At 54.5% G+C, this 24,068-nt stretch overlaps 1 protein-coding gene across 6 annotated transcripts in view; it reads left to right on the plus strand.

Moving 5' to 3' along the window:
* The window catches only part of TRAK1 (trafficking kinesin protein 1), a 123,801-nt gene that overhangs the window by 54,430 nt on the left and 45,303 nt on the right, over positions 1-24,068 (plus strand). For 2 of the 6 annotated variants that reach the window (XM_012934070.2, XM_055137256.1), the window contains exon 1: positions 1,013-1,232. The exons of 3 other annotated variants lie outside the window; for them this stretch is intronic. In XM_012934070.2, the coding sequence (XP_012789524.2) occupies positions 1,169-1,232 (64 nt within the window). In that variant the 5' untranslated portion in view covers positions 1,013-1,168. Of the gene's footprint in view, positions 1-1,007; positions 1,233-24,068 lie in introns of those variants that run through there. One more of the 6 variants, XM_055137254.1, reaches the window with a different exon arrangement.

The raw sequence follows: 24,068 nt of genomic DNA on the forward strand, positions 1-24,068 counted from the left end.
GGGGGTCTAACCTACAGGAAGTCTCTGGCCTCTTTCAAACCCGCCAGATTTAGCATGAATTAATTATGTAGCACTAACAGCGAGTCAGTGTTTGAAGAGTTAAAAAAAAAAAAAAAAGAACATCCAGATTATAGGTGCATGTATCTAAGACAGCTTCAAAGCCCCCATGCTTCCTTTCGTGGCTGTTTCCTGCTTGGATGGCCTGTGTCGCCACCCATGAAGAGTGGATGGTACTGCTCAGGCCTCATCCTAGGTCATACGACTCCCTTTGTGTGCCTGTCTGTCTCCCTGTTTCCCCTCAGACTCAAGCCAAGGCATGACAACGGCTCTGTGACTACGTGAAAGCATTTCTCTCTTTTTTTTTTTTTTTAAGTAAGTCTGTTTGCTTTAGGGGGGTGGGGGTGGGGTCACACATGTTAAGAAAAGGCGTTTTAAATCCAGCCGAGGGGAGAAAAGCGATGCTAATGGGTGCAGGTGTTCAGAGGTGACGTTGGTGACGCGCAGACTCTGCCATGGCCCAGGATTGAGCATATAAACTTGACTTTATGTCGTGTGGCGGGGGGGGGTGCTGTCTGGGGGGGTTATTGTGGGGGTGCCCAGACTCGCCAGTGCCTCCCTTTCTCCCTGCGTGTCACCTCTCAGCCCCGCTGCCAACATCCTTGGAAGACATTTCCTCCATCTCCGCATCAGTTCTCAGAGCCAGCCAGTTTCTATGGCAACTGTGAGATTGAAAGATGAGCAGGGAGCGGGAGGCAGGCTCAGGCGAGACCTCCGGCTGGTGGTGTGTGTCCCTGACGTCACCCTCGGTGCGCCTGGATAGGACGGTTCTGGCTACTCCCATTCAGAGCTGCTGTCCTCCCGCTCTATCAGCCAGGGCGACTGGGGTCTCTGTGAGCCCTGCCAACTGCTTCCCTCCCCCCTGGCATCCGCGCCGCCTTCCCCTTTCCCCCCCACCCCCACCCCACCCCGCCCTGAGGATTTTTCTTTCCACGGGCCCCTGTTCTATTTGGGCTCCAGACTGGCCTCAAAAATGCCCAGCCTCGCTGGGGCTTATTTCGGGGTGCTCCTGTGTCCCGTGTCGTGGACGGGCAGGGAGGCAGGGCAGCGTTTCACTTGATGTCGATGGCGCCGTGAAGTCCATTCTTCCCCCTCCGCAAGGAAACTGACTATGCAGAAATTCATCGAGGCGGATTACTATGAGCTAGACTGGTACTATGAAGAGTGCTCGGACGGTAATTATGGCCCCTGCTGAAGAGAGCAGGGAGGGGGGGTGTCGGGGCATCGTCTCCCGCCGGGAGAGGGGGTGGGGTATCCGGGAGAGGAGCAGAGGAGGGGGCCGGGGGCTGTGGAAGCAACCCTGTCGGCAGCCAGGCGTGGCACAGAGAGTTTCAAAGACAGGTGGGCAGGGCTGTGCCCAGGGACGAGCTCCTCCTCTGCGGGGTGTCTGGTGATGGACGACGGTGGTGCTAGGTCCAGATTGTAAAGTTGCCACTCGCAGCGGATTGACTGCTCTCGGGGGTAAAGCGTGAGTGGGGTACAGATGCATGCATGCGTGTGTGTGTGTGTGTGTGTGCGCGTGCGTGCGCGTGTGCCTGCGTATGCATGCAGGAGGCTGCACGTACCCCATCCCCTGTGCTGTGATAGTGCCCTCAGGAGCGGCTTCTCTGCCCAGCCAGTGGTCAGCAGTGGGGGCCTGGACGCGTCGATCCTTCCCTCACAGACCCGACCTGGGGGGCTCTGAGGGAAGCCGGGAAGGGTGCCAATGCAGCTGGGCCCCCGCAGCCATTCAAGCGAACGTTGTCACCTCCAGAGAGGGGGTGGGGAGGCCCTGAAAGGGACTGAGAAGCCTGTCTGTCTGTCTGTCTGTCTGTCTGTCTGTGGGTGCCTGGCTCCGTGTGGGCCGGGAGGGTGTGGCACATTCCAGAGGAGACTGGAGGAGTTTGTGCGGGCATTTCTCAGGAGGGCTCAGGAGCGGCACCCTGAGCTGCTCTCTGCAGAGGCCACCGGGGAGGCCCCGCGGCCCCTCCGCTGCTGGGTCTTAATTGAGGCTGACACGCTTGCCCTTATTTCAGTGCTTCACCCACTTTCAGCACACATCTCCTAGCCAGAGTGGTCCCGCCCAACCATCCTTGTCACAGTGGCCCCTTCTCTCTCCCAACTGCCTTCTCCCCCGGCCCTTGAGGCAGGCTTCCAGCCATGGACCAGTCCTCCTGGGCCTTCCTTGTTAATACTGTCCTTGGGTGTTAGTCTCATACTATGTTTTTTTTTTTTTAATTATTTCACTGCTTCTTTCAAATGGCCTTCAACCAACCATTACACACACACACACACACAGCAGCAGCAGCATATGAATCCTAAGTCTGCACCCCAGTGATGGCATGTTCCTACCCCCCCACTCCCTCAGGAAACTGACGGCTTTTTAATTGACCAGGCAGTGTCACCGTGTCACCTCACTCTCACGGTGACTCCATTAGATCACCCTGAATGATGGAGCAGGCCAGACCCGGCCTCCCCTAGTAAACCGAAGAATCACTCCCTTATCTCTTCCCAGTTGATTTCTGATTTGACCTGGTTGCAAGCAGTGTATATGTGTGTTGGGGGGGGCTGGGGGAGTGGTCTAGAGGGGTCTGCAGTGGCAGCCTTTCTCCCTGCTGGAGGTGGCGATGATTAAATACACAGAAAAACACTCTTTGTTGAGCCCCCCTGACCCCCCTGTTAGAGGGAGTCGGTGTCGCCAGAGGCCGTGTGTGTGTGTGTGTGTGTGTGTGTGTGTGTATGTATGTGTGTGTGTGTGTGTGTGCGCATGTGTGCATGAGAGAGAGTATATTTCTTGAATAGCCATGACGAGTGGTGGGAACTGCTCCCAGGATCTTGAGGAGACACATGGGGTGAATTCCTTTTAATCCCTTTGGATATATGATCCATGACAAGCCATCCCAGCCCCCTCCCTGCCTCTGAGAGCATTGACGGGGGTGCTTCTGTTTCCCGAGTGAGTTATAACTCATGGAACCTGCCATAACATTTTTTTTTAAATTGAGCTATGGTTGACATGTAACATAATATTAGTTTTCACAGGAGAGAGTAAGGATTCAATATTTGTATCCTCCTTAACCTTTAAATCATTAAGTACATCCTCAGGAACCCCTGGGGTGAGGGGTCCTGGTTTCTGCGCAGCCTGTGGATGAATTGGGTATGGCAGGACACCCAGAGATCCAAAGGAGAGGTGAGGCAGGGAGGGGGTTGGGGCGAGGTTTCCTACTGTCCTGACTCAGTTGCCACACCGCCCGGCTCTTTGGACAGTCCTGCGTTGCAAACAGCGGTTACCGCTGACCAAGTCCAGGCTGATGGGCCCTCAGATGCCTGTTCCAATTTGGGTGCCCGTCAGAGGATTTTATTTACACACAGATTCTCCGTTAAGACCTTTGAGCTCCGGGGCACCCTCCTTTCTCCTCCTCTAACGGAACAGGAAGAGGAATCAAGACGCCTCTCATCTGTCCCAGGCTAAATAGATATTGATTGCAGTTCTGTTGGAATGTGTGGTGAGCAAAATTCTTACCTTTACCCTCCATGTCAACGTGGATGCAGGAGAGGTGGCTGTTGGGACAGAATTTGCTAGGGCGTTGGGCATTTTCATCATCTTACATATTTTTTTAAGTAAGCATAAAGAAATGAACTGAAACCCAGAAATAATATGGGGTAGGAAACCTATAAAAGGTGGATGTTTGAGGTATCCAAAATAATGTGAGCAATATCCTCACTTGCTTACGGATTTTTCACTACACGGTCTGGCTCCTGACCTTGAGTGGGATCGTCTAGAAATGCTGTTTGCCTCTGTTTTGCGCGCATCTTTAACATCCAAATCAGTGTTTGAGCAAGGCCCTGGCCTTCTGCCTGGCGGTGCCAGGTAGAAGTTGACACACAGCATTGCTTTGTCTGTGTCTGGCATTTGCATTCTTCATGAGGAAAATTTCCAGGAACTTTCCATACTACTAAAAAAAAAGATGAGCCAGATATTTTGCAAAAAGATGCGAAATCATGTGTTTCAGACTTTCTGACTTGCCTTGAAATCTACCCTGGGAAGGTACTATATATGCGGATGGGAATAGAGGACAGTCAGGAACCTCTCACAGTTGGAATTAAGAAATGGAATGGGGGGGGGGGGGAAGGTGATCTCTAAGGCTTAGGAGAGTTGAATACTGTCTTCTCTCTGTGTTGTCGGAGTTCGCTGTGTAGAGTCTTAAACCCCGGCCCTGCGATATAGTTAGTCCCAGAAGAGGGATATGGGCCAGGAGCTCAGAATAATCAGAGCTCAGAGGGGTTGGTTGCCCTGAATTGAAATAGCCAGTGGTCAGCACCATAAAGCAGTGGCCTGCACAGAACTTGCATGAAAACACTCAGTGTTGACAGTTTAAACTTTGGCGTCAAACAGGGTCACGGTTACCGACGTTGAGTGGGTCCCGCCGCTTGTTGCAAAACCTCTGAAACTGGGCAGACTTTGAAAGTCAGACCCACTCCTGACCTGAGGGGGTCTCCTGAGGGGGGCAGGGGCGGTGCTTCCCCACAGTGGGTCTCTGAAACTCAGGGCCAGTGTCCATGGAGAGCATGCCAGACCAAGGGATCTGGAAAGTGATTCCCTAGGTCTGTGGAGGGATCTTAAAGTGCTTTAAGGCAGCCCCTCAAAAGCACAGAAGTGTGCCTGCAGAATTGGAGACCTTTCTCAAGTGCAAAGGACTCGAGTTCAAGTGTCGGTTCTTAAGTTAAAGAAACAGTGTGCTTTTGTAGTGGTTATAGAAATAGAAGGGTGGGGTGAGCACTGGCCTGGATCCTCGGGCCGGTTTCAGACTCCACAGGACTCTGTGCTCGGGGGTCCGTGTGCCTTTGGCTTGGGCCTCGATGAGCCTTTGTCCACCCAGATCTTCGTGTGGAAGACAAAGGCACCCACCCTGCCCCACGCCGGGCTGAAGAGTGGAAGGTGCTTTGTAAGTTCGGCATTCCGCACTGGTGCTTTTCATTGTATTTTTTAATCGTACTCGTTAGCAAGGGCCCCTCTGGCAAAGGGTGCTGGGAGCCAGCCATTGTAGGTTGGCCTCCCGTTCCTTGCCTCGGGCTCTTTGGCCATCGTTCACCCGCCTCTCCCTCTTTCGCACTCGCCTGCTTGAGTGGCGAGGCGGGAGCGGGCCTCGTTGGAACCAGCTCTGCCAATGGAGAAACCCAGGCAGAGGCTTGCAGCAGAACCTGATCCTCTGACTTCTCTGTCCCTTGTGAAAATCCAGACCGGATTTTAAGGACAGTCCCATGAGCTCTGTTAGTTGCTTGCAGTGACCTCTAAAACATACACCCGCCTGCAAGGCTCAGGTGCCTGCCTGGTGCGTGGAGTTTGGTCGGACATAGCTTGAGCATTGACTGGAAAGCCGTGACGAGTGTTTGGAGATGACTCTCCTGCACTTTGTCTCCCAAAGCCTGAGGACGCTGGGCCCCGGGCTCTCAGCTCCATTCACTGGGGAATGAGCCAGTGCAGGTGGAGGTGACGTTCCAGCTCCAGACCCAGCATCCCCCGAGAAGGAGTGGCCGAGGGGACTTTCTAAACATGAATTGAAAATATATTATGCCCATTTGGGTACCATGAACAGGGTTGATTTGAACTGCTGTCCCCCCCACCCCCCTTATATAAGGATTGTTTCTAGCACACACAGCCGGTTCAGCGGGTTCTCCAGGGCTGCCACATTCGCTGAATTTCACCAACAGTGTAAGTGGGTTGACTGGAATTGCGGACGTGGAACCTGAGGATTCTTGAGCATCTTCAAATATATGTGTCCCCAAAGGCCTGCTCCCCTCAGATGCCAAAGTCCCACCTTGAAAATTGAGGAACCAGTTATGTGTGGATTTTCAGCTTTAGGGAGGGGAATATTAGTACCCTCTACCCTGCACGTTGTTCGGGGGGTCAACTCTGTGTGTGTGTGTGTGTGTGTGTGTGTGTGTGTGTGTGTGTGTGTGTGTGTTGCCGGGAATCACACCCAGGACCCAGCAATTGCAAGGCTGCTCTCCCCAGCTCAGCTGTAGATTTTGATCAGCAGCTTTGGTAAACTAAAGATGACGTCCTCCTTCAGATGTTGAAGCACTAGACTGTCGAGCTGACCAGAAGCCAAAGCAACCCCAGAGGCCAGGTCTGAGGAACTTCCTGTATCATTCATTAAATGGCACGGGCATGTGAGACCCTGGGGGAAACTGACCCTCAGTCACGGGGCAGCTCACCGCTAGGGGAGCAGGAAGGCGAGGGAGCAGCCCAGCAGAGGGCACAGGCTGAAGAGGAGAGGCGGCGCGGGGCAGAGCTCGGAGTGGCGCTCAGGCGGGAGGCAGTCTGCAGGGGAGCCCCTGGCCCAGAAGCCCGGAGGATCAGGCTCTCCTGTCCACAGGAAGTGGCGTGTGTCATGGGGGGCTGACCTGTGGAACGTCCTGGGGTAGTGAAGTACCCTGTGCTGTCCCGTACGGCAGCCACGTGTGCCGACAGAGCCTTTAGCCTGTGCTAGAGAGGCTGAACTTAGGGCTGTTTTCCCTTTGACTCAAGTTGGATTTATGCACACGTAGCCACAGTGGTCTGCGGCCACTCTTGGGGCAGCCCAGGGTGGAACACGGGGAAGATGATGTCTGTGGTGGTGAGTTGAGTGGGTCTGGGGAGGGGTGTGCAGGTCATGTGCCCTGTGTGATGCGAGGGACCCTCCTCACTGGCCGACCTCCGGTGTTTCCTGAGACCTTGTCCAAACCACTCTCCACCCGGGCCCAGGTCACTTTGGAGCCTGCCCCTGCCCCTTCAGTCTTGGGGGCCCAGCAGCTCCTGGAGGGCAGGGCAGGACCACCTGCAGCCATACGCTCCAGGGTGAGGTCTGGGTCCAAGTGTCTTCTGTTGTTTGGTACAGGAATTCCTGTGCCTTCTGGAGGTATGGGGGAGTGTCATGTTTTGTTTAGGCTTTGGGGGAAATCACTCCTTCAGAAGAGATGCTCTCTGACCAGGCTCTGCTTTGAGCGTTGACATGGATGCAGATGTGGCTGGGGGTGTGGAGAATTCCCTCACATCCCCACAGAGGGAGGGAGGGAAAGATGGGTGCTTTCCAGTAGCCGTGGGAGACGCCCTGAAGATGAGCCAACGCCAGGGAAACGGAGGGCTCTGAATTGCCAGGGCAGCCTTAAGCTCAGAAAGTCGCGTCTTTAATGATTGTATGTGATCCGAGTAGACTTGGGCATCATTTATTCAGGCTATCCTAAACTTTGCTTTTGAGCACCCAGAGACGCTGGGGGCACTCGTAGTGGCCCCCTCTGTAAGGGAACCACACACTCCAGCTTTTGAGCTATCTCCTGGGTTAACTTAGATTTGAAATCAAAGATGAATAGGAGGGCTGGGATTATGGCTCAGAGGGGTGGGACTCATGACTGATACCTGTGTAGCCTTGGACTTGACTCCCGGCACCACATTCTCTGCCTCCCACACCCCCACAGGCATCACTTGTCACTGTCACTGTCATCCCGTTGCTCATCAATTTGTTTGAGCGGGCACCAGTAACGTCTCTCATTGAGAGACTTATTGTTACTGTTTTTGGCATATCCAATACGCACGGGTAGCTTGCCAGGCTTTGCCGTCGGGCTCGATACTCTCGGTAGCTTGCCGGGCTCTCCGAGAGGGACGGAGGGATCGAACTTGGGTCGGCCATGTGGAAGGCAAACGCCCAACCGCTGTGCTATCGCTCCAGCCCTCAGGCATCACTTAGCCCTGACAACTGCATCCCCATCTTCAAGTACTACACTGGCCAAAACAGGCCGATGTAGCGAGAGTTTCTCCTGGTGACTGTAGCCCTGGACGTGTCCCTTCTGCCCCCCACCACTTTATTTTCTGTTTTGGTTTTTGAACCAAACCCAGCAGCACTCAGGGCTTCCTCCTGGCTCTGCGCTCAGTGATCACTCCTGGCAGTGCTCAGGGAACTGTATGTGGTGCTGGGGTTTCAAATCGGGGTTGGTCATGCGCAAGGCAAGCCTCCTTCCTGCTGTACGATCTCTCCAATCCCCTTATTTTTGAACAGTCTAACCAAACTTGGTGATGAGTAAAATCACTTGCTGTGTTTTCAGATGCATGAAATCAGCTTTTGTTTTCATCTCCAAGTTCCGTGGCCCTGTGGCGCACACAGAACACTAGTCAGTCTGATCCTTGGTGAATGAATAATGCTGCACGTGGGGGTCTCCCTCCGTCTCCTCCTCCCGTCCCCGGAGTTCACGCTCGCTGCCGTTTGAGTGAACGAACAAGCCCTTTCGTGTAGCATGGACTGAAATGAAAGGAAGATCCTTTGTTTCCCTGAGCATCTGTTTTCAAAAACATCATACTTACGGCGTAGGCAGGTTTCCAAAGTGCATGCCTGAGCTCCTCCTGCCACAGAATGACTGCGAAACCTTCCTCTGACAGATGAGAGATCTTTAGAGCCACGAAATGTAATCATTTTTGGGTTCCAAGTAATAATGGACAGTGCATACATCTCTGGGCTGTAATTTGTAAGTGAAATATTATGTCCCACATGGACACACTTGGTTTTTTTCTTTTAATTTTTTCTTTCTATTGAATCACCGTGGGATACAGTTACAAAGCTTTCATGTTTGAGTTTCAGTCATACAATGATCGAACACCTATCCCTCCACCAGTGCACGTTTTTCACCATCAGTATCCCCAGTATTTTCCCTACCCTTCCCCCTGCCTCTGTGGCAGACAATTTCCCTATACTTTCTCTCTACTTTTGGGCATTATGGTTTGCAATACAGATACTGAGAGGCCATCATGTTTTTTTTACCATCATTGACTTAGTGCTCCCTTCTCTATTCCAGCTGCCTTCTCCCCCAGCTCATGAGACAGGCTTCTAACTATGGAGCAATCTTCCTAGCTCTTGTCTCTACCATCCTTGGGTATTAGTCTCACATTAGGACAGTTTATATTCCACAAATGAGTGCAGTCCTTTTGTCTGTCCCTCTCTTTCTGACTCATTTCACTTAGCATGAGACTCTCCATGACCATCCACTCCTAAGGAAATTTCATGACTTCATCTTTCCTATCAGCTGCATCGTATTCCCACATGGACACACTTGTATAAGAATTCCTGAAAGGGCTGAAAGGATACAACAGAGTTAAGGCACATGCCTTTCTTGTGTCCGGCCCAGTTCGACACCTGGCACCATGAAGTCCCCTGAGCACCACCAGGTGTGCCCCCTCGCCCCTACCCCGCGTAAGGCCCCCATGCACTACTGGAGTGGCCCGGGTCATCCCCTGCACCATGGGCCTGAGAAGCATCACCTTCTCACATAAAACTATAGGCCTCATTGGCAGGGGGTCGGCAAAGGGAGGCCCAAAAGAAACAACAACAACAACAACAATAATAATAATAATAATGTGAAGAGAGTAATGCAATTCAGTAGGCACACTTGGCTGCCTCAGTAGGGAGCAGCCTGGAGGATTTGCATGTGGAATGCAGTACAGTCCCTGAACTCTGGCAGGGAATTCTTGGTGATCAAATCTCTGCTCACAGCCTCCCTTTCGCTTAGCCCTGGGGGTGCGCGGGGAACGTGCAGGTTCGGTCTCCCAGTGAAGCTTTGCCGAGCAGGCTGGAAGCTGGCTGGGGCCCAGATCCTGCAGAATGCACTGAGATTCTCCCAGAAGCCGGCACTCTAGCCCCTTCCAGCGGATTCCATGGAAGGCCCTTCCCTTTGCGTGGTTACAGGCAGGGTTGATTCATGCAGAGGAATTATTCTCCGGGGAGTACAGCCGTGCTGAGACCTTCAGCCAGGCAACACTGCACACTAGTTGGCTTCCACTCTGCCCCACCTTATCCTCGCTAGTAGAACGGATCTCCATGAACACATTAACGAGTGGGGTTTGTAGATTGCCCCTGGAAAAACCAGTAAAAAAAAAAAAAAAGGCCCATTCATTGCCAAAGAAAGGCTGGGGTGTCTTGAACTGGGCGCAGGAAACAGTGGCTGCGAGGTTCCTGCCCCGTTTGCTAGAAATCAGAAGGATGGCTCCCTCTCCCAGGAGGGGGAACGCCACTCTGATTCGTGTCCGCTTTGAAGCACGCCCACAGGGACGCTTCCACCCCTCCTCCCCGCCCCTCAGGGGCTGGCACGCCTGGGCCCCACCTTCAGACAGGTGCTCTGCTGCAAGCCTCCTTTGGTAGGGCCTGTGCAGTTGCTATGAAACTTCAGGGACGCTACCATTGCTCGGAGTTTCCCGGGGGAGGAGGGCGGGGAGGAGGAGGTGGCGGCGGAGAGTTTGCCCGAGTTTGTGGCTGCAGCCTGCCCTCCTCCCCCTTTCTGAATAGGCAGCAACTGGGCAGGGTTGCCCTAGGGCCCGGCCCGGGCATTTCCATTCCAGCAGGTGTTTCTTCTGGGCCCCACCCCGCTTGGGAGGGGGAGCCACCCGCTTCCGGCTCCTCCTGGGTGATGCTGGGCCAATGGTCGGCACCAGCCCCAGTCCAGCCAGTCCGGGCATGCACCCGGCGGCCCCAGCCAGGGCCCAGTCAGCGCCCCCGGGGGCCGGGGCCCCCATGGCTCCTGCAGCCAGACAGCCGGGAGCACTGCCTAGAGCTGGCCCCTAGGGTCATGTACGGGCGTTGGGGGCGACTTCAGCGATGTCCCTGAGAGCCGCGGAGGGCGAGGAGGAATGTTTTGAGTACGACTGCCAGGATGCAGAGAAGAAGCCCGCTCGCCAGCAGAGTGACTCCCAGGACCTCTGGGAAGAGGGTAAATGCAGGACTGGGCCTCCCCTCTGGGACCTTGGCCCGTGTCGGAACCGACCGTGAGGGTGCGGGCTTCTTCCCTCCTTTACTGCCGGAGCTCTGCCTCCAGGCACCAGGCGCTCCCCTGGGGAATGACCCAGTGACCCTGGGTTTGGTACCCCTCCACACCTGCACAGTCCCCTCCCCTTGCACACCGTTTAGTTACCTTGTTCTGCTGGGAGCCTTCGTCCTGAGTCAGGTACTGAGCTTTGCTTGACCCTGCTCGTGTGTGTGTGTGTGTCTGTGTCTGTGTGTGTGTGTGTGTGTCTGTGTGTTAGTGTGAGTGCAACTTCCATTGCTCCACTCAGAATCTCTGAAGTTCATGCATGTTGCAAGTATGAGGCGGTTCCTTTTGTTTCCTGATGGCATTCCGGCCCAGTTTCCATTGTCTCCTTGGGGCCGGGTCAGTTTTGATAAGTCAGCAGATGAGCTGTGTGTAGGAAGCTGGTTTCTGTGCTGACTTTTCGGATTTGTCGTGTTCCCCCCCCCCCCCGCTGCCCCCCCCTGCGCCACCCCCGGCACTCAGTGAAAGGAGGGCTTGTGTTTACCTTCAAAGTCTTTCAGATAGGAAAGTCCAGCGGCTGGCCTCCGGCCCCCTGGACGCCCAATGGTGATCCGGGTCAGAGGGTGCTGCTTGGATCTGGGGTTGCAGGGAGGGAGGGTGTTCAATAAGGGGAGGAGACTGTGTGGAAATGCTTGGTAGGAGACTTTCACCCACAGTCCAGGGAGAGGGGTTTTGTTTTAGTTTGATCTAGGGGCCACACCTGGCGATGAGTAGGGGTTACTCCCAGCTCTCTGCTTGGTGGCCACTCCTGGTGGTGCTGGGGATCGAGCCCTGGTGTCCTGCATGCGGAGACTATGCTTCAGCCCGTGGAGCCGTCTCTGCGGCCCGTGGGAAAGGCGCGGGGATGAAGCAGAGCAGGTGAGCACTGGTCCTCTGGTGTTCGTGGGGTCTGAGTGGAAGCCTCCGAGCTCTGTCCTCTGCTTATCTATTTTCATGTCAGAGCATGACTTCAGTTGTCCAAGCGAGTTATTACCAGGCATCTATTGGAAGTGCTTCTCTTCTGAGAAACTGTTGCTGTTTCCAAAGCACGGTGAATATTTACCTGCAAGACAGCTCCGGGTGTTGACTTGGATGGAGGAGCGAGACCGGGAGCAGCCGGAGAGAGCTGGGGCCCGCCATGCTGAGGGCCAGAGCTGGCCAGTAGAGGGATGGGGGTGTGACAAACGCCAGTGACTCACCCCTAGGAACTCTGGCTGTGGTGGGACCCTGCAAGTGACCCCCAGAAAGACACCCACCTGCTCTGGGGAAGCCTGGACCAGCCCACATTTCACGGCACCAGGGGGGGATCCTAAAATCCCTGCTCAGCCTGCTCCAGTTTAGCTGCCAGCCCTAGTCAGACAGCTTTTTACAGGCTGCCCAGGGCTTCCTGAGAACAGCAATGGGTGACACGCATGGCTGCCTTATTTTGGGGACAATGACTAAGGGACCCCAGACCGTACCCCTAGGGATGCTTCGCCAGTTGGGCATGATAGATCAGTGCTTGGGCACAATGATGCAGTGCTGCCAGAACTATTGGTCGGACCCCTTTGGTGATCCAGTGGTGCTTGGGGGATCATGAGGTGGTGTCTGGGGCCAGAGTCAGGGCCTCTTGCATGCACCCTGTGCTCCAACCCTTTGAGCTCCCTCCAACCCCAGTGAGATGATGTATAAAGCCAGGCACTTATCAACAGGGCTGTAAATTAAAAGATGTATAAGGCTCTGGAGCGGAGTCTCCTATCTTAGCCACAAGAAGAAAAATATTTGTATCACAGAGTTCGTCTCTCCTCCCTCCTTGAGAGGGCTTTTTCTTGTTGTTGTTGTTCTTTAATTTTTGGTGGTGCTGGGGATCAAGTCCAGAGTCCCACACATGTTAGGCATGCATTGTAGTGCTGAGTCACCTCCCTAACCTTTTATCCACATATTTTTTTACCTTTTTTTTTTTTGGCGGGGGCAGGGGTTGGGGGAGGCTTGCCCAGCTGTGCTCAGGGCTTACTCCTGACTCTGCACTCAGGGACCACTCCTGGTGGTGTCAGGGGACTAAGTGGGGTGCTAGGGACCAAGCCCAGGTTGGCTACATGCAAGGCAACTACCCTACTATCATTTCCCATTTTTAAAAAAATCTCAGAGTCAGATAACGAGGATAATATTAACCAAAGCTTTTCATGTACTTACTGTGTGCTAGGAACCACTCTGAGTACATACGGATTCGTGCAGTAATCCTTAAAACAACCACATGAGGTTAAGATACGATCATAATGTCCGTTTTATAGCTTAGTAACAAGGGGAGGGCACCCTTTTTCTGCCAGGGGTCATTTGGATTTTATGACATTGTGCATGGGCCATACAATACAGGCAGATGGGGCACAGGGAGTTAATGAGAAGCTTCTGCGTCTGTCCTGTCCCAACCCTGTAATTTCATGGCCCTTACATAGGCCAGGTCTATAAAAAGAAATTTAATGTATATAAAGAAATTTTAAGTTCAACAACTTGTCTCTAGTCTCACACCTAGTAAGGACCTTTAACCAATGAACTAACTAGTTCTAATTCTTTAGATGTTTATGTGTCACACATATAATTGTGGGGGCTACAACCAGCAATACTTGGCCCTAGCAGTGCTCTGGAGCCACCGGGATCCCACCCAGCAGTGTTGGGGGGTGAAACCAAGGCCTCACACATGAGACCTGCACCCTACCACTTCCTCCTTACAGCCACTAGACCAGCAAATCTCAATGTGCGGAGGGGGGGGTGTTGGGTCTCAGCTCAGAGACAGCAGCAGGTCTGAGATACATGTGAGCCTCAAACTTTCTTGGGCACTTTCCCAGACCTGCTGAATTAGATCTCTGGAGGGGGCCCTGATTGCCGTTTCCAGGGTGGTGGCTTCGCTGGTGACATCTTTTAGACCCCAGGAGAAGGGAGCCTGTTGGGAGTTTGCTGGCTCGGGAGAGACTTTTGCGTTCTCTTTCTTTACTCTTGTTTGTTCCCACCCATTTCCTTTAGTTTCTCCAATAAAATATGGTTAGCGATTCCGTGAGTAAGTGTCAATGATATTTTCAGGAAGGTAATCTCAAGGGAAAGCGAGCTTATTGCCCGCGTGCTTAGTTTTCTTGGTGAAATCCGACTTACATTGTGAGTTTCCAGCGGCAGGAAGACTGTGGTTGCGGCTCGGGAAGCCCGACCCGGAGAAGGTCTGGTTTCTTTGTCCAGGCTGGTCAGCCCGTGTGTATCCTGTGGTTTTCAACCTTTACCTGCACACAGGTGAAAATTGGAGAAACCCTCTGCAGGGCAGAAGGAAAACAGTTGCCTAGAACCGGAAGATTTATGCATCAATATTTGTGCCGCTGCGTCAACCAGGCGTGCCCTGCAAAGTGGCGATAACTTTTGCAGGAAATTTCTGCAAACTAGCCGGGCGGGGCTGTTTTTCTCCTGCGTCGCTGCCACCCTTGTCTTGAGTGGAAAGCAGATATCAGGTTCGGGAGAGAAGTGCTCTGTGCACAACAAACATATGTGCAGGTCCCCGTAGATTTGTGCCCAAGGTTAAAGTTAGCTGGTGAAAAGAGGCACGTCGGGTCAACTGGAGGGCAGTGTTAGTGTTTGGGTTGCTCTGGTGGCAGCTAGGATCCAGGAGTATTTGTTGTTCTCTCCTCCAGGCACCTTGTAGGGAGTGAAAGGCTCTTTCTGCCATCACGGGTTTGATCTCCAGGACGGCCTTGGAAATCAACGCTCTTTCCGTATTGCCCTTTGCTCCTAAAGCAGCTGCAGTTAGCAACCAGAGACAGAGAGACAGAGGCATACAGACACAGAGGCACAGAGACATAGAGGCATAGAGGCTCAGAGACACAGAGGCTCAGAGACCTAGGGACATAGAGGCACAGAGACATAGAGACAGAGACAGAGACAGAGACATAGAGACATAAAGACAGTGGCTCAGAGACACAGAGACATAGAGGCACAGAGACATAGAGACACAGAGACACAGTGGCTCAGAGACACAGAGACAGAGACACGGAGGCTCAGAGACGTGGAGACATAGAGACACAGAGACATAGAGACAGAGACACAGAGACATAGAAACACAGAGGCTTAGAGGTATAGAGGCAAAGAGGCACAGAGACTGAGAGACAGAGACAGAGAGACACAGAGGCACAGGGGCATAGAGACAAGGGCTCAGAGACATAAGAGACACAGAGGCATAGAGACACAGAGGCACAGAGACTCAGAGACAGAGGCACAGAGACATAGAAACACAGAGGCTCAGAGACATGGAGACATAGAGGCACAGAGACAGAGAGACAGAGACAGAAACACAGAGGCATCGAGACACAGAGGCTCAGAGATATAGAGGCATAGAGGCACAGAGACAGAGAGGCACAGGGGCAGAAAGACACAGGCTCAGAGACATAAGAGACACAGAGGCATAGAGAGAGACACAGAGGCTCAGACACTGAGGCACAGAGACTCAGAGACTCAGAGACACAGAGGCTGTGCACGCCCAGAGCAAGTCTGTTCGCAGCCTGGGGCTCTGCCTTCTTTCACCCCGGCTCTAAGCTGGGAGACAGCTAGGTCCTTCCTTCCTGCTCCCTTAGTCCTTCCCACCAGCGCCCCCCCCCCAACCCCCAGGAGCAGCCGCTTCTCCAGATCCTGCAGCCCTGAGAGGCGGCTTTGCTCTGTCTTCAGGGGCAAAAAGCACTCGGGCTCCATGGCTTCTGGGACCCCTGGGGTTTCGGCCAGTGCCGAGATACAACCGCTCTCACATGGTTTTGTGCTGGACGCGTTCCTGGCAGAGAGGACTTTTTCGTAACCCCTTTCCTCAGAGTGAGATCTAGCAGGGGTGAATCTGGGAGCTGCTGAGAGCTCCGTGGCAGGTCACGGCCATGGGAGGCGTGTGCTGGCCAGGGGTGAAGTTTCGGGCTCACATCCGCATGGGTTGTTATGTGGCACATTCATGCCACTTTCTCGAGGCCCGCCTAGAGGCCTGGCTCTGTGGTTCCTTCTCTCCTGGGCATGCCCCAGGCCCTTACCCACTGCCACCTGAGTCATTGACTTCCTGTTCAGGTGGCTGCTCTTGAAAAGAGCTCGTGGGTGGAGTGGCCTGGGCTATATGGAGCACACCCCATGGCAGGTGTCGAGTGAGCCTCTTGTTGGTTTTGTTTGGGTTTAGGGGCCACGCCTGGCAGTACTCGGGGCCTCCACCTGGCCCAGGACTCACTGTGGGCAGTGCTCACGGATGCAGGCGGTGCCAACCCAGATCCAGTCTGGGCCCCCCGCACACAAAGCCCAGGATCCATCGTGGTGACTCTCTCTCCAGCCCCGAGGTTTGGGGGTCTAGAGAGTACAGGGGTCCAGGTGCTTCCCTCGCATGTGGCCAACCCAGTTCAATCCCCTGAGCCACATGGTCTCACGAATGCCACCAAAAGTGACTCCCGAGCACAGAGTAGCCCCGGAGTATCCCTACTCCATTGTGTCCATTGCAGCCACACCCAACAGTGCTGGGATGGAACGCAGGACCTCATACACGGGCGGGCGTGAGTCACAGCCCAGGCCCCCCTGTCTGAGCCCACAGACTGCCGGGGAGTGAGCGTGTGCTCAGTCCTGCGAGGTGGCAGTCCTGATGGGTCCTCAGCCTTCCGCCCCACCCTGCTGGGCCCTCCCAGCTCTCCAGTTGCAGAAGCAGGAGAAGCTGCCCAGGGAGCATTTCGCTCCACTTGAGAAGGACCCCGGGGCCAAGGCAGTGGTGTGGTCCAGCAGTGCTGGTGCTATGGCCGGGAGTGTCCACCCTGGGGAAGGAGCCAATGTCCTGTGCCCCAGAGTCTGTTGACAGGCAGCCTGTAGGGTCATGGACAGGGGAGGAGTCCACCAGCTTATCAGTAGCGACCTCAGCACTGTGACAAAGGTCCCGCTCTCCCTGCCGCCTTCCTCTGTCTCCAGCCTGGGGCTGGCCTTTCAGTATCCATGGCGACCCCACGCAGGCAGGGCCTGGGGGAAGTCAGCACCTCAGCTCCTCTGCCAGGGTGGTTCTACTGGGTTTGGGTGTGGGGGGACCAGCATCTTCACCCCTGGGCTCACCATAAGCAAAGCTCACCAGTCCCTGTGTGGAGGGGCTCCTTTGCCTCTCTGCCCCCCACCCCCCCGTGGCGCTGCCCGCTGACCTCCAGTGCTTCTCAGGCCCTGGCATTGGAGCTCCCCAATAACCCATCACCCCTGGCGCTTCCTGCTTGCTCCTCTGCAGCGTGCAAGTCCCTGCGTGCATCCTACCCTCCCTTCCCGGCAAGGCCAAGAATTCCTTGAGGGCAGAACTCAGCAGACAGCGGTTAAGAGTGTTCATGTCGGGGCTGGAGCAGTTGTACAACGGTGGGGCGCTTGCCTTGCATGCTGCTGACCTGGGTTCGACCCCTCCAGCACCCTAGGTGGTCTCCCGAGTCTGGTCACGAGTGATTCCTCAGTGTGGAGTCAGGAGTAAGCCCTGGGCACAGCAGGGTATGCCAAAAAATAAACAAACAAACAAACAAACAAACAAAAAAGGAGACTGTTCGTGGGGGGGAGGGGTTCAGTAACTGGACTCCTCCCATCGGAACTGTGACGTGGGACAGTTTCTGCATGTCTGGCCCATGGATAATAATGATACTGGCCTCCGAGGATGGATGGAAGCTGCCTGGGGGTGACAGACACAGCAGAGTCGGGTGCTTAGTAAGCAGGACCACACGAGCCGTCGTCTTGTCACGCATCGGCTCATCGGGTCTCCTGGGGGTGAATGGCCCCAGAGCCAGCTGGGGTACTGGCCAGGGTGAGCGGTCATGACATCTAGTTCAAACCCAGGTCTGGGAAAGGCACTTGGCCTTTCTGTCGGGCGTGCTGAACTGGTAGCATTGTGGGGTCCCAGGGGATGGTTCTAGATTCTTCAGGGATTTTTTTTTTCCATGACAGGTGGTAAATACTTAGTGTCCATGTCTTCTTCCCAGCCTCTTCCATCACCTGCTTTGGTACCCTGCTCTCAGCCTTCCTGGCAAGGGAAAGTGAGTCCCACTCAGACTTGGGTTAATGATGATGCTAATGGGCCGGAGAATGGGGCCAGCGCTGAGCTGTCACACGTCTGCTCTCGGCTCAAGAGCCCTCTGTCCTGCCTCCTCGTGCACAGACCCAACACCAGGTGGGCAAAAGCCCACCCTCCCGCGGGGCCAGGACTCAGAGCTCTCCCCAGGTGCCCTGGCCTAAACCCCTTGGCCTTGGGGTGCCTTTGTTCTTCATGGCTTGAGACCCAGGAGCGACAGGTCCTTCCATGGAAGGACCTCAGCCGCAACGTCACTTCCTTTCCGTCAAGGCAGCTTCCTTCTTAGTAACTTCCTGCCTTGTCCTCGTTTAGCATCGTTGTGAACTTGAGCTTGATGATCGCTTTCCAGAGGACTTCATTTTCTTCCAGGAAGCCAGGGGCTGGGCACTGGCTCTCCTGCTGGACACTTGCTCGTTTGGGGGGGTGAAATACATACAGGACTTGAATGCTTGCTGCTGCCCCCGTTGGGTGTTGGCTAGGAATCTCCCTTTGCAAAGCGTGCTCTGGGGGCCACACAATATCTGCTCCACACCCTCTTTAGATTCTGATCACTCACTTGTGTTGGGTCCCAAGCAAACCCATGACCAGCTGCCTTCCTATGGCTTAGCCCACTTGGGAAAGGGACACGAGACATCAGCGAGAATTAGGTTCCTTGCGGTTGCTTCTCACTTTGAGGCCATTCAAAGTGAGTTGCTTCCTTGTTTCCATGTCTTGGCTCATGTCTTGAGCTAGGGACTTTTCCCTCAGGTAAACACCGAGGCAGCGTTTGAGCTCTTCTTTGGGGCCACACCGGCAGTGCTTAAGACTTACACCTGGTTCTGTGCTCCGGGGTCACTCCTGGCCCGTGGAACCCTGTGCAGTGATGGGATTGAGCCAGGGTCAGCAGTGTGCAAGGCGAGCGTCTTAGTCCCCTCCACACTCTTTGGCCCATTATACTCTTTGTGACCTTAGACAATTCGCCTAACTCCCCCGTGCCTCCATCCCCTGCCTTTAAGTGTGGGCCTGGGGGCGTCACCCACAAGCACCACCCGGCGCGTCCACGGGTGTTGCCTGCTGCCGCGCAGTGGAGCTGGAGCAGCCGCGTGCAGAGTGTCCTGTGTTGCAGTGCCCTGCTGACTCAGCCCCGTCTGGAGGCCTGCTGGACTGCTTCAGGGGAGGGTGCCCGTACGAGGCCCAGAACTGACAGCCGTGGACGGTCGCTGGGACATGGGGAGAGTGTCACAGGGCAGCAGGAGCAGGAATTCCCCAGAGGGAGCTACGGGAGACTGTGCTGATGGATTCAAGCTGTGGGTGGCCTCCCTGGGGTGGGGCCGTGCTGGGGTTGCGTGCACCATAGCAGGGCAGGGCTGTGCTGGGTTGTGTGTACTGTGGCAGGGCTGTGCTGGGTTGCGTGCACCGTGGCAGGGCTGTGCTGGGTTGTGTGTACTGTGGCAGGGCTGTGCTGGGTTGTGTGCACACCCCATCAGGGCCATGCTGGGTTGTATGTGCTATAACAGGGCTGTGCTAGGTTGTATGTTGCATGACAGGGCTGTGCTGGATTGTATGTGCCATGACAGGGCTGTGCTGGTTTGCATGTGCTGTGACAGGGTCGTGCTGTGTTGTACGTGCTGTGACAGGGCCATGCTGGCCTGTGTGTGCCCTGTCAGGGCTGTGCCAGGCTGTATGTGCCCTGTCAGACTGTGCTGGGCTGTGCTGGGCTGTGTGTGCCCTGTCAGGCTGTGCTGGGCTGTGCTGGGCTGTGCTGGGCTGTACTGGGCTGTGTGTGCCCTGTTAGGCTGTGCTGGGTTGTGCTGGGCTGTGTGTGCCCTGTCAGGCTGTGCTGGGCTGTGCTGGGCTGTGCTGGGCTGTACTGGGCTGTGTGTGCCCTGTCAGGCTGTGCTGGGCTGTGCTGGGCTGTGTGTGCCCTGTCAGGCTGTGCTGGGCTGTGCTGGGCTGTGCTGGGCTGTACTGGGCTGTACTGGGCTGTGTGTGCCCTGTCAGGCTGTGCTGGGCTGTGCTGGGCTGTGTGTGCCCTGTCAGGCTGTGCTGGGCTGTGTCAGGCTGTGCTGGGCTGTGCTGGGCTGTGCTGGGCTGTGTGTGCCCTGTCAGGCTGTGCTGGGCTGTGTCAGGCTGTGCTGGGCTGTGCTGGGCTGTGCTGGGCTGTGTGTGCCCTGTCAGGCTGTGCTGGGCTGTGCTGGCCTGTCTGGACTGTGCTGGGCTGTGTGCACTGTGGCAGGCGGCCCCGGAGCGCGAGGCTGGCGCCGGTGAGGACGGGCTGCTCTGTGGGTGTCCCCAGGCCCTGTGAGGAGGCTATTCCTTGGGGCAGTGGCGGGACTCCTGAGGGTTTTAAAGTGGAGCAGGGACAGGTTCTACTTGGTAATGCCTGGAAACTTGGCGTCTGTGTGATTATCTAGAGCCCTACAGGGGATGTTTGTATCTGTATCTATTCATAAAAATATTTGAGTTAGCATTGGTGTACAGGACAGTAAATGTTTGTGCTTTGGGTCACCCTGTCACCATGTCTTGTCTGCCATCAAAGTGGCACACCCCTCCAGGGGCCCTTCTCCCCTCTCAGCCTCCACTCCCCCTTGGTAAGACTCTGGTCTTCGCTCGGAGTCTGGGGGGAGATTTTCTCTGTTCTTGGTCTGTTCCTGGGAACTGGGTGGCTGCGGTTCTCAGGCGGACCCTCCCTCAGTGCCCCAGGCCAGGCAGGGTGTTCCGGAAGCTTCCTTTGGGGAGGAGAGGGCTCACAGCAGGGGGGCTGACAAGTGCTGCCCTGAGTAGAAGTGAGAGAGGGATGTTCCAGGGACCCCTCCCATCTTCCCTCTGACCCCCTCTCACCAGTGCCTGCCTCACCTGGACAAACCAGAGTTCCCAGGGCATGCTGGGCTCGGGGTGAGCGTTAGGGCCCCACTGGGTACGGAAATCAGAAGATGCACAGGGCCCTGACTGTGGCCCGCCCTCCTTTCACCTGGAGTCCAGTCAGCATCGGGGCTGGCTTGAACCTGTCGACGCAGACCCCAAGGAGGCGGAGAGCCAAACATACGTATTGACAAACATACGCCCATATCCAGAGGATGATTCTCACAGTTCAGGCTCATCCTGCCACACAGTGAGCTGTACTCGTGTGCATGTGTGCCCTACTCCCCCTCCCCACACACTCACATAAACACACAGACACACACTCATTTAGATACACACTCAATCATATGGACACACACTCACATAGGTACAGACATACACACTCACACTCAGACACACAGACACACACTCACATAGATACACACCCACTCAGTCACATGGCACACACTCACATAGGCACACGGACACACATTCTCACACTCACATAAACACAGACACACACTCACATAGATACATACATACAATTGTATGGACACACACTCCCATAGATACATACACACAATCATATGGACACACAGATAGGTACACAGACAGACAAACACTCACACTCACATAGACACACAGACACACACTCACATAGATACACACACCTATTCAGCCACATGGACACACACACATGCATACAGACACGTTCTCACACTCACATAGACACACAGACACACACTCACATAGATATACACACCTACTCAATCACATGACACACACACTTGCATATAGACACGTTCTCACACTCACATAGACACACAGACACACACTCACATAGATATACACATCTACTCAATCACATGGACACATACTCACATAGACACACAGACACACATGTAGACACACGTACATACACATGCTCTCACACTCACATAGACACACAGACACACATAGATACACACACGCACACACGCACTGACATGAGCGCAGCCACATCAGGGAAATGTGAGTTAGATTCCTGGACAGTGTCAGGTCGAAGCCTGTGGAGGGGAAATGGGTCAAGGGTACATCGGATCTCTGTCTCCCTCCTTCACCTGCATTCCTGATTATCTACACATGATTAACTCCCGCCGGCCCAGTAAACAGGGTGACTTCTGATGACCGCGGCCCCAGAGAAGCAGGCAGCTTGGAATTGTAGCCTCCTGGGCTGGAGGGTGGCGTGGAGGCAGATGAGTGGAATGTAGCCTGGATTTCTCGTTATCTGGGACAGGGGAGGACCGGGCCCTTTGGGGAGGACCTTGGGGGCACTGGCTGCTCTTGTCCTCAGCACGGGCTTGGTGCAGAGCTCTCTGTGGGTGCGGGGTCCGCTGCCCGCCCCTGAGAGGTGCGGGCCACGCTTTCCTCGAAAGCGGCTCTCCTGGCCTCCTGCCCGGCTGAGGCCCCACTGTCTTTGTCTCCTCCTGGCTCGGCGAGCACAGCTGACCCTCATTCTCGCCCTGCCCGCCCGCCCACCCACCGCTTGCGGATTTCTTGTGACATGGCCCTTTCAGCAGTTTGAGCCGGACTCCATCTACTTTGAGTTTAATTTTGGTTTAAGCCAACCCTTGTGAATCAGCCCTTTCTCAGCCTTCCCTGGCGGCTCTGTGGGAGGTGACGGGCGAACTTCCTTCAAGGGGGCGGAGGGTGCCAGCAAGGTTAGGGGGGCTCTAAAGGAGCCCCTCCTGGCTCTGAATGCTGCGCTGCTCAGGTTTCAGATTTGGAACCAGATTTCTGATCTCCACCTCAAGCTAGAAAATCATTCCAACGGATCTGGTTTCTCCGAGTGCCTTCCCTGGGATGATCTCTACTTGCGTTTAATAAAATATTGAGAGAGCCGATTGCATTTCAGTTCCCGCTTGCCGTTAGTAACGCTACTCGGTGTGACGCAGTCATGCATCTCAATCCCCAAATGCCCTGCCCGGGCTGAATGCGGGTCATTGCTGACCGAGGTCTTCTTCTACTCCTGACAGAATTATTCTAGAGTCTTAGTTAAGAAGAATTGCCAGTAAGTTATAATTTACCCCAGTGACAGGCTCATAGGAACGTTAGCCCTACACCCTGTTTGTATCAATTCCTTCCTCCTTACAGGGAATAAAACCCAAGCCATCCTCTGATGCTGGCTGTTTCCTTTAACCTGGCTGTAGAATAAAACCACTCTGAAAAATTTTAAGTAGGTCCAAGGCTTCTCTCATTTCTCAACCTTGTTTTCAGTGGGAGGAGGGTCAAGCCACAGTCCTGAAGTGACCCGCTGTGTAGTAGAATAGCACCGTATCTGGGGGGAGTGTGTCACAGTAACAATAATAATTGTTTTTATTGGGGATAAAAGGAATCGAATGGAAGGCTGGTCTCAGGATCATGGAATGTAGGCCATGTCAGGAGGAGCGGGCTGTGTCATTAAGAAATTATAAAATGATCTGCTCAGAACAAAGCTTCTCTCTCTCTTAATCTCTCTGTCTCTGTCTCTGTCTCTGTCTCTGTCTCTCTCTCTCTCTCTCTCTCTCACACACACACACACAAACACACACACACACACACACACACACACAGAGATTACCCTATGGCCATAGGGCCAGTCTGTGCGGTTTGTGGGGAATTCCGTTGTATATCACTTTCACTATCACTGTCATCCTGTTGATCATCGATTTGCTCCAGCAGGCCCAGTAACGTCTCCATTTGTCCTAGCCCTGAGATTGTAGCAGCCTCTCTTTACTCGTCCTTCCTAACGGTGATGTATTAGAGGCTCTTTCAGGGTCAGGAGAATGAGACCCATCATCAGTACTGTATTTGGCATATGACTACGCCACGGGGAGCTTGCCAGGCTCTCCCGTGCGGGCAGGAAGCTCTCGGTAGCTTGCCAGGTTCTCCGAGAACTAGGCTATAAGATGTCATGCGTGAGGCTCATCCAAGCATGTGGAGAGTGGCCTTGAGCATGGCTGTGGCTGGGTTCTGGAGGTCTTCGGCTGCCGGGGCTCTGCTCGGGGCAGGGAGGGAGACTCAACCCACCCCCCTCCGAAGAGCCCTGGTGAAGACAGCCAGGCATGGGGGCAAGAGACTCTGCCTCCATTGTGTATGTGTATACACACACACACACACACACACACACACACATATATTTAGTGGCAAGTTGGAGGAGAAAGGGTCCTCCCAAGCAGTATTCAGCTAGCCAGACCAGATAGTCCCATGCTGTGGCCCCATTGTGCTGGGGGCCTCAGGAGCACCCTTGCAATGTTCAGGGGCCTCAGGGCTACGTCGTCAGGAAGCTGGGTGATACCAGAGATGGAACTGTGGTCTTTGTACAATTCAGTCTGCACCTTTC

This window comes from Sorex araneus, chromosome 4, assembly GCF_027595985.1.
Source record: "Sorex araneus isolate mSorAra2 chromosome 4, mSorAra2.pri, whole genome shotgun sequence".
Taxonomy (NCBI): domain Eukaryota; kingdom Metazoa; phylum Chordata; class Mammalia; order Eulipotyphla; family Soricidae; genus Sorex; species Sorex araneus.